General features: G+C 35.1%; 2 protein-coding genes across 3 annotated transcripts; one reads left to right on the forward strand and one right to left on the reverse strand.

The window, feature by feature from the left end:
- Positions 1-988: 988 nt before the first annotated feature.
- Positions 989-2,963, reverse strand: LOC132166498 (uncharacterized). 2 transcript variants are annotated; one of them, XM_059577322.1, is made up of 4 exons: positions 2,333-2,963; positions 1,950-2,272; positions 1,430-1,779; positions 989-1,303 (listed from the first exon to the last, which is right to left on the reverse strand). In XM_059577322.1, the coding sequence occupies exons 2-4, from the start codon at positions 2,040-2,042 to the stop codon at positions 1,249-1,251; spliced, it is 498 nt and encodes a 165-aa protein (XP_059433305.1). In that variant the 5' UTR covers positions 2,043-2,272; positions 2,333-2,963; the 3' UTR covers positions 989-1,248. The 2 variants fall into 2 exon arrangements, with proteins under 2 accessions (XP_059433305.1, XP_059433306.1); XM_059577323.1 differs by having other exon boundaries at positions 1,430-1,987; positions 2,129-2,963.
- A 1,971-nt stretch (positions 2,964-4,934) lies between these two features.
- On the forward strand, positions 4,935-11,169 carry LOC132166782 (uncharacterized). The gene is made up of 9 exons (XM_059577667.1): positions 4,935-5,080; positions 5,692-5,790; positions 5,889-6,349; positions 7,199-7,265; positions 7,377-7,430; positions 9,741-9,809; positions 9,945-10,010; positions 10,099-10,167; positions 10,743-11,169. The coding sequence occupies exons 1-9, from the start codon at positions 4,970-4,972 to the stop codon at positions 10,824-10,826; spliced, it is 1,080 nt and encodes a 359-aa protein (XP_059433650.1). The 5' UTR covers positions 4,935-4,969; the 3' UTR covers positions 10,827-11,169.
- The last annotated feature ends 1,050 nt before the right edge of the window (positions 11,170-12,219 follow it).

The raw sequence follows: 12,219 nt of genomic DNA on the forward strand, positions 1-12,219 counted from the left end.
ACGAAGAAAAACACCGAGTGCTTGAATCTGACCAAAGAAAATTACTCTATCCAGATTTACATTTTAACTGTAAATTACTTACGAAAAAAAAAAAAAACATTTAACCCTCGAACCGTAACTAGTTTTCACTTGTACATTAAAATGCTATTTGTGAAACTTGCCCCTCCAAACTACCAAATTTTTTTTTTTTAAAATGTTAAAATACATTGAAGATGTCACACAACCCACACGTGCGAACATTTTATTTAAAATACCATAATACTTTGAAATACAAAATCGCATTTATCCTTTAAATAAAATATATAATAAACATTTTTAGAGACAAAGTGAGAGAGGAGGTGGTTAGACCAATCCATCACCCTAAAACATAGTTCGGCCAGTTTCAAAAAAATATTTTGACAAATCATCTTGGCAATTTTGAATGAAGTGATTCGGCCACAACCAAATATTCATGAAGGAGTGGCCATGCCATCCCTTCGAGGTAAGGGTTAATTCGACCCTCCAAAAATTGACATTATGGGTAGTTAAACCAATTATACAGCTTTGGGTACTTAAACACCCACTTGGAGAAATACCCACCAAGTATTAGCTGGTAGCACTTTTTTTCTTTTTGGTCTATCAGAATTAATAGCAAAAATTATAGCACAACAAAACTACCATCTGGGTTTGAAATTGCTTTTAATGCTAATTTGCTAGCTAGGGAGTGTTAAACTAATACAATGTTCAACATCAAAAGCATAAATACTAACACAAATGATGATCAAATAATGCTCTACAACATATAACAGAGACCTTTGGATATAAAAAGGAGAGATCATGCAACAAGTGAGAATAAATAACAAAACATCAAACAACTACCTTCTCAGCTGTTAGATACAAAATCAAAACAAGGAAAATATCTTATTTGTGTTTGTGTGTGGGTAAAATGTATAAGAGACCGTGCAGCAGATGGCTTTCTTACAAAATCAGAAAACAAAGGAAGGAAATTATCATTAAAAATATATGTACACATAGAACAGTAACCATGTACAAATAGCAATTTTTGTACAAATAGCTTGATGGCATGATGTACAGATGGCATGATGTACAAATAGCTTGATGATGTACAATTTTTGTACAAATATATGTACAAATAGCAATTTTTAGACAAGTAATGATATTTAGTAGACTGTAATACGACTAGACAACTTGATGATGCGGCAGACGGACATGTGATTCTGGTATCATCCACTTCTGAATCTTCCCAAACTATTTCCACAATGACTTAAACATTTTGGATGCATGTTTTAGCTTGATAACCAATCTGTGAAGCCATAACAAGGCAAGTAAGCAATGAAAAGAAAAAAGAGAAAGAGTATATCAACACAGCAAAGGAAGCAAAAAGAAGAAACAGAGGAAATTTGTCAAGAGCTGTAGTCTAGGAAAGTACCCATTCATCGCAATCATACTTCCTTTAATAGGGGAGACAGTCACTCTTCCCTCTATGTAGTTCAGCTCAATCTTCTCATTGTCCCTTATCATGGATGGCAGAAGAGATTTCTTCTCCGACCCTGAAGCACCTTCAAGATATACATATACAGCTATGTCACACTTATTATACTCAATGTGAAAATCGCTGTACCTTATGTATTCGTGCTTTTCAGGTGGGATTTTAATTCTAATCACTTCAGATCCCGCAGGACAACGTATTGCTTCCACTATCATTGTGCCAACAGTGGAATTATTTTGCACCCTGGCGTTCCTTGAAAAAAGGTCCACAGCCATTGGATTGCCACACAACTGCAAACAAGCAAGAGAAACAGCGCTAAATTTGGCTCTTTCAAACAAATCAAACAATATCAATATCATATACATCGTAAATCAAACAATATTTCAACAAAAAAGATGAAACAATTATCAAGGAACTGGGGTCTTCTATGGCCTATGGATCGTTTATAGTTTATACCAACCTCAATAGTATGATTGATATCACGATCATTATCTTGGTCTGATTCAATAAGATAGTAAAAGAAAACAAGCAGCAAAAATTCAATAGAAAACATCTATAAATTTATATGCAGCAAACTAGAAAGACCCAGTTAAATCAATATCGAGAAAATTAGAAAACCCAAAAATTAAGCTGATATACATGCTTGAGTTAGTCCTTGAATAGTTTTGGGTCCCCATTTTTAGTCCTCGGATGATCTTCCTATCATGGCAAAATGGATATTCCGATTCCGTAGCTTTTTCCGTTCTCTTCCGAGAGAAGCATCTACATATGCGCGTGTGTGGGCTGTGGAGAAAGAGTTCAATGAGAATAAGCCAAGAAAATGTTTGAGAAAATTGGTTTTACCTTCAAGAAGTGGTGCCCAGAGCCTGAATCTGAGAAGCAAGTGTTGAGCGGCCTTCGTTGAAATGTTAGAGCGACACTCGGAGAAGTAATAGTGTTGAGCCGCCCATCCTTCAGTAGCTTCGTCTCCAAGTTTCCGCTCTTTTTTTCTTTTCTTTTTTCAGAAAAAATTTTTTTAAAAAAAGTTTCTCATTTTATTTCTTATTTTTATAGAGTAATGATATAAGTAGAACTAGAGTCTTCATAAACTCATCCTAAATGTGATGTGACATTTAAAATTACCAATAAATTAGAAGGATCATTATTGAATTTTGATCTGTTAGTGATTTTAAATATCACATCACATTTTAGATGACTCTAAGAAGACTCTAGTCTTACTTATATCATTACTCACTTTTATATGTCGACACTTAAATATGTGAATAGTGTACCTCCAAAACATTGCCAGACAATTTTTTATAAGATTTGTGAATTTGATATAAATTTAATACAAAATTAAATTGTTAGAGTTAAAGAATTTAACCCGTTTAATTAAATATGTCGAATTATAATTAACCTATATAATTTTATACCCATATTTCAATAAGACCCGAACCCGATAAACGGCCTAATGTTTGTCAATTTTTGACATGTCATATAAATTCGACACGAACCTAATATAAAATTAGAGAATTATAATTAAGAAATTTGACCAATTTAATTAAATTGGTTAGATCATGATTAACCTATATAATCGCATCCAAAATTGTGCTTTTTGATAACGGACAATTTTGGTATAAAAAGAAAATCGAAAAATATGAATTTAGCGTACCCGGTTGGCCGGTTGGGGTTGGATATGAGTGTCGTATTCGTTTTTTGTAGTCGGTCTTCATCAACATCATCTTCGTTATTCATCAGCTATCCCATAAAAAGATGCTCCCAAAACTAAAAGAGGTAAAATGATCGAGTGAAGAGGGTAAAAAGTAAATCCAGAAGCAAATTACCTTGTGCAAGAAATGGAAAAGATGAAAGATAACACAGGATCCATCTTAGCTTGAAGGAAGAGGTGGAAAAATGTAAGAATGCTTGGGGGGCTTATTTATTTCCATTTTTCTTGGCTCTATTCATTGACTGACTTGGTAGCCTCCTTGCCGGGGAAGACAGGACAGGAAATTTCCGGGAGGTCAACCAGAAGACTAGTAGACAGCTCCATTTGTTTTTTGTTTTATTTTTTAACAAACCAACATCCATTAAAGAAAAGAAAAGTTACGGGACAGACACATAAAACTAATAAATTTAGACAGATTAACCCAATCTAGATAGACTACAAACTCCTCAAAGCCGATGAAGATGGATAGCATTTGCAAATGCAGCTCGAGAAAACCTTTGTCGCGACGCAATTTAATGGATACTACCATCGAAAATACGAATACCCCATTCAAACATCTAAACAGACTTTCAAAAAATGCCATGGCGATTTAGATGAAAAATAACCATGGAAAAAAGGTTTTAAAAAAAAAACCAAAAAAAAATTGAAAAACAAATTTTCGAAAAGGCCATGGTTATTTAGATGAAAAGTAACCGTGAAAAAAAGTTTTCAAAAAAGACAGCTCCATTTGAATGGTTATGGATGTGGGCTGGATTCCTTAAAATTAGGCCGTATTGAGAACACACCTTAACAAAAAAATTGGGCTCATTTGGGTTTTTTCCATCCAACTCAATTTTTTTTTATTTTTTTTTTGTTCTTTTAATTTTGAATATTGTGAAAAAAAAAAGAGTTGAAGTTATGTTTGGATGATAATTGAAAAAATTAATAAAAAATTATAAAAAATATAAAAAAAAAATGCTAAAGGTAAATAAGTTCTCTATATTTAGCTCATATTCTCTTATAATCAATTATTATATTTTTAGGAGCTTATGGAGAGTCCACAAATCTAATGGTTGATTGTAAGAGAATATGATCTAAATATATATATATATATATATATAGACCTCTAGCATTTCTCAAAATTTAATTAAAAAAATATTGTGGTGGTTTTGAACCACCCCAAGTGTCTAGTGGCTCGGCCACCCCCCATTAGCTTCAGTGGTGGCTGGCCACCACCCCTAAATATATAATTTTAATTTTTAAATTTTTATTAATTGGGTTGAAAATTTTTGAGATAAGTTGAAAAATTTGGAGTTGAGTTGATCATAATTGAAAAAGCTCCCAAACATAAATTATGAAAATAGTTGAGTTGGGAAAAAATTGTTTCCCAAACAAGCCTTAATACCGGAGATAGTGATTTTTTTTTTAATTTTTTTTTATTAACATTCTAGTCATTCAAAGAAAACAAAGGGTATTTTATTTTCCTCCAAAATGCAAAGTTAAATACATGTGAATTCAATATATAAGAAAAACCTAAAGTTGAAAAAAGAAGCTTTATTTATTATTTATTTTATGTGCTCAAAAATATAATTTTCATCTTTAAGAAATTATAAAAGTTATATTATTATCCAACAATTATTTGAAAATGCTAATATTTCCATTACAACTTTTGATTTAAGAGTGGATTGAAAAAATAAAAATATAATTTTGAACATTATTTTTTATTTTTATATCGTGTCACAACACAATAAGTTTTTGCGATTTAAGCCTAATAATTTTTGAAGGCCATAGCAATGACGATAGACGATGAGAGCTCGATATACGTCGGAGGCCTTCCCTACGACGCTACCGAGGACACCGTTCGCAGAGTCTTCGATCCGTACGGTGAAGTCGTCGCTGTTAAGGTAAAACCCACAAACGCAAGAGTCTGATTTCACTCGTGTATAGGGTTTATGTTACCGTTAATGGTTTGTTTAATTAATTGATGGCTCTGATTGTGTCGTGTTATGCAAATCTTCGTAAGCTTAGTTTTTCTTCTTTTTTTTTTTTTTTTTTTTTGTTGGGTATTTTGTTGGTAATAATTTCCTGAGAAAACATTTTACTCCAAAGCAAGATAGCCCGTGTGAACTGATTTTTGTGTACTGGAACTAACTGAATAGAAATAACAAATTCTTTGTAGCTTCACGGAAGGCTTCGAAGTATTTTTAAGTGACTAATTTGCAATGAGACATGTGGGTCTAATTGATGGGAATTCTTGGCGTTAGTACTTGTATTCACTGTTTTTTACATTTCTGAGCGTGGACTTTGTAAATTAATTTGGTTAAATTTGATAGAGGGTTTCTATATTTGGGAATCAGAGAAAGCTGAGTGTTCACGTGATACCATCTGGTTTACTCTTATTGTTAGGAAGAAAAATAGTTGGTGGTAGGTATCCCTGAATGTGTGGTGCTTGAACATATTATTTGATTGCAAAGGACTGATAATTATTAAATTTCTTAATGCATTTTACTTGCAGATTATTAATGATCGCAGTACTCGAGGAAAATGCTATGGTTTTGTTACCTTTACAAATCCCCGATCCGCGATCAGTGCCATCAATGACATGAATGACAGGGTAACTAATTTATTTTTCATGAAGAGTGAATCTTTTTATTTATTTTTATTGTTGGTTTAAGATTTTTAGACCTTTGACATTATGAAACTTTGAATTAGACTTTTGATGGGCGAGTTCTTAAAGTGAATGGAGTAAAGACTCGAGGTGGAAGATCAAACTTCAGTAGAGAAAGCTTTCAACGTTATGTTGAGAGGGGCACCAACTGGGGTAGAGGTAGAGATCAAGAAAGGGATTATGATCGTGATAGGGATCGGTATCGGGATCGAAACAGTGATTTGTCTAGAGAGCGTGATCGATCTCGAGACCATGATCAGGAGAGAGAAAAAGTATATGACCATGCACGTGGTCGTGAACGAGCAAGGGACCATTTCCATAGTAAAGATCGAGATCAAGACCAAAATATGGTGGATAATGGGCAAGAGCACGGCAGGAACCGTGGCCGGGATTGGGAAAGAGACCATGATTTGGATTGGGAACGTGGAGAGCAGTTGGACAGGACCAATGGTCATGATAAAAGCATTGACATGGATAGAGATCAACAGTCAAAGAGACAGAATGGGTAAAATCCTTTTTTACATTAATTGTAGTTTGTTTTTCACAATGAATTAAATTCATAATATACACTATTTATCGGTACAATATTTTGATTGGTCAAGTGTTAGCATTCTTATCAGGTTTGATATCAGTACATATTTTATGTTTTATGAATGAGCAGTAGGAGCAGCAATGTATTACTAATCCAGAAGAAAAAAAAAATAATAATAGAAAGAAAATGTAAAGAAAAGAAAATGGCATTGCTTGTATGCATCATCTAAAGTTTCCCTCTCCACAAATAGAAAGAAAGACTGAGCTTTTACAACTTGTGTTTGGTTTTGACACCATTTAATTGATGCAAGACCCTGAATGACTCCCTAGAGAAAATGTATGAATGAGAACTTAGTTATAGCCTCATGAACTTGCTCAACTTGGAGAGTGGTACTAGTGAGGCAGAAGTTTTATGTATGTTAGTGATCAGAACATGATTTGGAGGGAATAATTAAGGCTGAGTGATTATATAAGATTGAACCCTTTTGTTAACCTTTTTATATGGAGTTCGTTGGTTAACCTCTTTATATAATAATGCTAGGAATGCATTGATAATCAAGGCCCTATTAGATTTTCACTTATAGAAAGAATCTTAATATTTAGATGGTAACCCTGAATACTTCTGGAAGATAAATATCACATGTTGTATAAATTTTTGCATGGCTTTCACTTTATTGTGTCATCCATTTTGTTGAGTGGATTCCGAGTCTATTGAGATGTCATTGACGATGAACCACTTAAGTTCTGTGCATTGGAAATAGCTTAATTTCACTAAATTTCTCTCTCTCCCCCCTCTTTCCCTCCTCGCAACTCTCTCTTGCAGTTTTGTTATCAATGATAGAAGGAGTAGAGAAATTTCAGCAGAGTCATGTGATGCTCACAACAATCAGGTGAGCTCAGCATTTTTGAATTTCTTGTTAACATTGTATAATGTGTGGATAAACTTTTGCTCATGTTGATTGTGGGGCTTTATTGATTACATTTTCTTATTCATATATTAGGTAAAGGTAGAATTGGAGAGATCAATTCAAGGGCTTGATGAACTCAAAAAGGAGGTTAGTTCTCTTTTTATGTTTGTTTGTTTGTTTGTTTGTTTTTTTTTTTTTTTTTTTATTTTAAGTAAGAAACCAATCTCATTGATAGTGTAGGGTGCTCCCATGTATACGCATAAAGTATGCAAAAGATCCACCTAACTAGAAAAAGCAAAACAAACAAGGAAATCACTATAACGAATTGTCAGAGGAGACACATAAGCTGCTGTCCATTGATACAATGTTTTGTAGAAAAAAAAAGATAAAATTTCTCCCAACGTCCTCTCCCTATCTTCAAAGTTTATTTTTATTTTTTTATTTATTTATTTATTTTTTATTATTATTATTTTTTTTTTTTTATGTTGGTGAACCTCTTCAAGGCAGGGCCCTTCAGACCCACCCCTACAGAGTAAATCTTAGTCCCGTGCACCGCACCCTGAGAAGTTTCCCTACACGGAACTGGTTAAATCGCTGGTTTTTCACCAGTGGGTGTGGCCCCAAGGGATTGTTTGCACTCATGAGGTGTTGAACCTTGGACTTTGAAGGGATGATACCTCAAGACCAAGGCCTCCACCACTTGGGGCAACCCCTTGGGGTTAATAAAAATATAGTTTCCTGTCTTCAAAGTTTCTATCATTATTTTCCCTCCATAAACACCAAAAGAGGCACGTAGGCACAAATTTTCACACCGCAGCACTCCTTGGCCTGCCAGAGGACCAACAACAGTCATACATATCAACAATACGTCTTGGTATAACCTAGGACAATCCAAAACGACTGAAAAAAGCACTCCAAATGGTGGATTCCACATCGCAATGAAGAAGGAAGTGGTCCATAGACTTCCAATTCCTCTTGCACATGCAACATCTATCCATCACCATGACATGCCGTCTCCTGAGATTATCAAAGGAGAGGATCTTGTTTAGAGTCGCCGACCACACAAAAAAGGCTCCCTTGAAGGAGCTTGAGTCCGCCACACAGGGGAAGCAACTACCTTCAGAACAAGCCAGTGAGCAATAGAAGGATTTTACAGTCCTCTTTTGGATGGAGCCCACCACAGTTGATCTTTACAACCTCTTCTTATTCTAACTGAATGCAACACTTGGAGAAAAGATACAAAGACACCCACCTCCTAATCATGTGCCGCTCTAGCAAAGCTCACATTTCACTTATTGGAGCTGCCCAAAAACTCCAAAATAGCTGCAATAGAGGCATCCTTCACACAACCGAAACCATATAAAACTGGAAAAGCTACCTTTCGAGCTGCTTCTCCACACCACAGGTCATGCCAAAAGCTGATCTTGGAATTATCCCTCTCCTCAAATCTAGTAAAGATGGAAAATTTCTCCCATCCTTTCTTGATATTCTTCCACAACCCCATGCCCGAGGCTCCTACAAGCTCAAAGGAACACAAGCCTTCCCATAAACTGCCATATTTAGAGTCCATTGCAACTCTCCACCAAGCCTCTCTCTCAAACCCATAGCTCCACAACCATTACCTAAAAGAGCGCGATTAAACACCATCAAATCCTGATACCCAACCCTCTCTCAAGGATTAGTGAACAAACCTTGGACCAACTCACTAGGAGATATTTGAACTCTTCACCTAACCCACCCCACAAGAAATCACGCTAGATCTTCTCAATGCGGTTAGCAACACTTGTTGGAAGAGGGAAGAGAGACATGTAATACGGAGGCAGATTTGTGAGGGTACGCTTAATGAGGGTAATCCTACCACCCTTGGGCAAATACATCATTTTTTAACTAGCCAACTGATATTGTAGCTTCTCAATAAAATCATCCCAGATATGCTTAGCCTTGTAGGAGGCCCCCAGTAGTAAACCAAGATACTTGATTGGCAGAGTGGAAACCCAACACCCTAGATTTCCAGCCAACCTTCCCACCTGTGTAACATTCCGCACAGGAACCAATTTTGACTTGGCCAAATTTACCTTTTAAGCTCGACATAGCTTTGAAACACAGGAATTAGCTCCACAAATGATGTTAGTTATCTCTTTCGGATTTGAATTAAGATAATCATTCCAATATTTTTACTGACGATCATGTTGCCAAAGTTGTGCATCCAATTGGTTGTTTGATGCTAATGAGCAGATTTTATGTACTTAACTCGTGTATTTGATTTATGAAACACCAAAAATTTTGTACATAAAAGTACTATTTTCACACAAGAACACACACATGCCATGCCATACCAAACTATACACTTAAGCCATGGTCTCACCATCCAAGTGGGGTTAATAGATCTGCCAAATTTTCTCCTGCAACTTTCTATATATTATCCTTACACCTCTGTTTTGGTGGTTGCTTTGTCAGACTTCTCAGATGGAAGAGACGTTAGAAGAAAAAGAGAAACTTGTTTTGGATTTACAGAAAAAAGCAAAGGTACTTTTCGTTCCAATTATAAGGCACCTATTTTTGAGTTCATGTGTTGTTCCATTTTTTTGTCCTCTTATTACTTTTCCCAAGTCTGTTAATGCCCCTTCATGTCCTCATTGAAAATTTGATAAATAAATGCAGAAATTGGAGGATGCGTTGATTGGTTCAAAGAAGCACACTTCATACCGTCAAGTGCAGTTGAACAAGGTAATCGCCTTGGTTATCAGTTAGCTATTAATAAACTTTGCTGGACATTGCTTAGATTTAATTGTTACTTTGTGTGAATTTTCTGCAGCTGTATAAATGTTTTCTGAAAGAAAAAGATTACTCTGAAAGACTTAAAAGATGTGAAGAAGAACTCCAGGTTTGTTCATTTTTTGTGTTCGGGTATGATTACGTGGTCAGGAGCTATTTGTTTGTCCTTTTGCATGATGCTTGCAATTTTGTTAAACACACTGCTTATGAATTCATTTCTCATAAATGACATTCATGTCTTTTCCTTGGCTGTGGGCATTTATGCCATCATGACACAACATTATCCAAGCACATATACGTGTTTTAATATGGTGGTAACATACATTTCTCCTTGATATCTGTAGCATTTATAGGTGGAGCAATATACAGTTGACATTGCAATTTTTCAGTAGTTGTAGTGGCATATCAATAGAACGTAAATGGTGTTCTTTAACTACTCAGCTTAAGGTGTGCTAATGGATAATAATTAGTGAAAGGGCTTGCCCTTCTGTAGTCATTTTGTACCTTGGCAAGGTGGTGTGACAAAGGTTCAAGTCTCCAGGAGCTTGACCACCATTTTCACTTTCTGGTCCCCTGCCCTGTTATGTACCAAATGAAATAGAAAAGCATTTTTATTTAGATCATGCATTCAAGATGGAGGATATATAGTGGCACATGGTATTAACTCAAAACTTTTTCATGCAGGCACTTGTGGACGCAGCAATGTTGGAAACTGATGATGGTGATTTTGGCTCAAGGGATGGGGTCCTAACAACTGGCAATGCATGATGGCATGATGGAGGATATATGGTGGCACATAGTATTAGCTCAAAATTTCTCTTGCAGGCTCTTGTTGATACAACAATTTTAGTTTATTGGTGATGGTGTTGGCTTGAGGGGATGGGGTCCTAACAAATGGCAATGCATTATGCCATGTTGAAGCTGTAGCGTTCGAGATATGCATGACACCTTTTATATTTTAGGGTTAGAATCTGTCATACATTTGATGATGGTAGTATGTAGCTTTTGCCTTTTGGTATGGATATGTTAAGGTTGTTGTACTTGTAGATATTAATTTCAAATCAACTTATCAAAAAGAGCTTGTACTAATCGATGATTTTCATACTATCAATCTCTCTTGTTGTCAAGCTTTCTTTGAGATTGTCTGTGTTAAATGAAAGCAGGGTGTTCATGTTTTTTTCCCCACCAAGTGACGAGTTGATTGTGACAGAAATCAACTGAAGATTTCTCTTTGTCATGTTCTTTTGAAAATTGGAGTATATGCACTTTAGGTCTTTAAAGTTTGAGCCTTGAGATGTGCAACTGGTGTGATTGCCAATGTGGAGGAGCATACACTTTAACATTGCAATGGTTTAAACAAGAAAGAGAAAAAGACAACTAAGAAAGCATTGGTTATATATTTTAAGAAAGCTGAGAGAGACACAGGGTGGAAAGAAATCAGGCGCACCCTTTCGGTTGTAACCTGATTTTTAAGTACCCTAATATATGGGATGAACTCAGCGTGATCTGCATGTTTTGCTTACGTACAACATTATTATTTAATTGATTTTTTTGGTTTTTTTTAAATGACCAACCTTGGGAATGAGAGGGGAAAGGGGGATTTGATTTAATGACTTTTTTTTTTGACATGTTCGCACAAAAGAGGGAAAGAGATTTGAATTAGTGACCTTCGCTTCATTAGGCGTGGTCCTAGCCGATTGAACTACCTCTTGGGGACTTAATTTAATGACTTGTTTCATGAAGCATGGTTTTTAGCCAATAGAACTACCATGTGAATTAATTTTAATCATCTTAAAATGACTAAGATCTCTCCTAGTTTACTTATAAAATCTTGACAATTTTCTGTGAGATTATTCTTTATAAAATTATTAAGAATTCTCTAATATGGATAGGTTGTTTTTATTTATGGGAAAAATATAAAAAAATTCCTCTAACTACTGGTCTTTCAAAAAAAAAAAAAAAAGCCCGACAAAGTGACACAAGCATGGCGTTTTGATATCAAACAACCATTTTGTGAGCAAATAATCTACTCCGTTAGGGTTGACTGTTATGATTGATGGAAAAGTGGTTACGTGCTGTTTTTCTTCCTATGATACCCTTATTTTCTTAAAAGCTAAAATAATAAAATAAAGAAATTCTTAATAAAAAAAAAAAAAAAAAC

Source organism: Corylus avellana, chromosome ca11 (assembly GCF_901000735.1).
Source record: "Corylus avellana chromosome ca11, CavTom2PMs-1.0".
NCBI classification, from domain to species: domain Eukaryota; kingdom Viridiplantae; phylum Streptophyta; class Magnoliopsida; order Fagales; family Betulaceae; genus Corylus; species Corylus avellana.

Coding starts and splice junctions, on each gene's coding strand:
- LOC132166782 (XM_059577667.1), top strand. CDS start 4,970: ATGACGATAGACGATGAGAGCTCGATATACGTCGGAGGCCTTCCCTAC. Junction 5,791..5,888: donor TCAATGACATGAATGACAGG/GTAACTAATTTA, acceptor ACTTTGAATTAG/ACTTTTGATGGGCGAGTTCT. Junction 10,168..10,742: donor GATGTGAAGAAGAACTCCAG/GTTTGTTCATTT, acceptor TTTTTCATGCAG/GCACTTGTGGACGCAGCAAT.
- LOC132166498 (XM_059577322.1), bottom strand. CDS start 2,042: ATGTTTTCTATTGAATTTTTGCTGCTTGTTTTCTTTTACTATCTTATT. Junction 1,780..1,949: donor ATATCAATCATACTATTGAG/GTTGGTATAAAC, acceptor GCTTGTTTGCAG/TTGTGTGGCAATCCAATGGC. Junction 1,304..1,429: donor AGTATGATTGCGATGAATGG/GTACTTTCCTAG, acceptor ATGGCTTCACAG/ATTGGTTATCAAGCTAAAAC.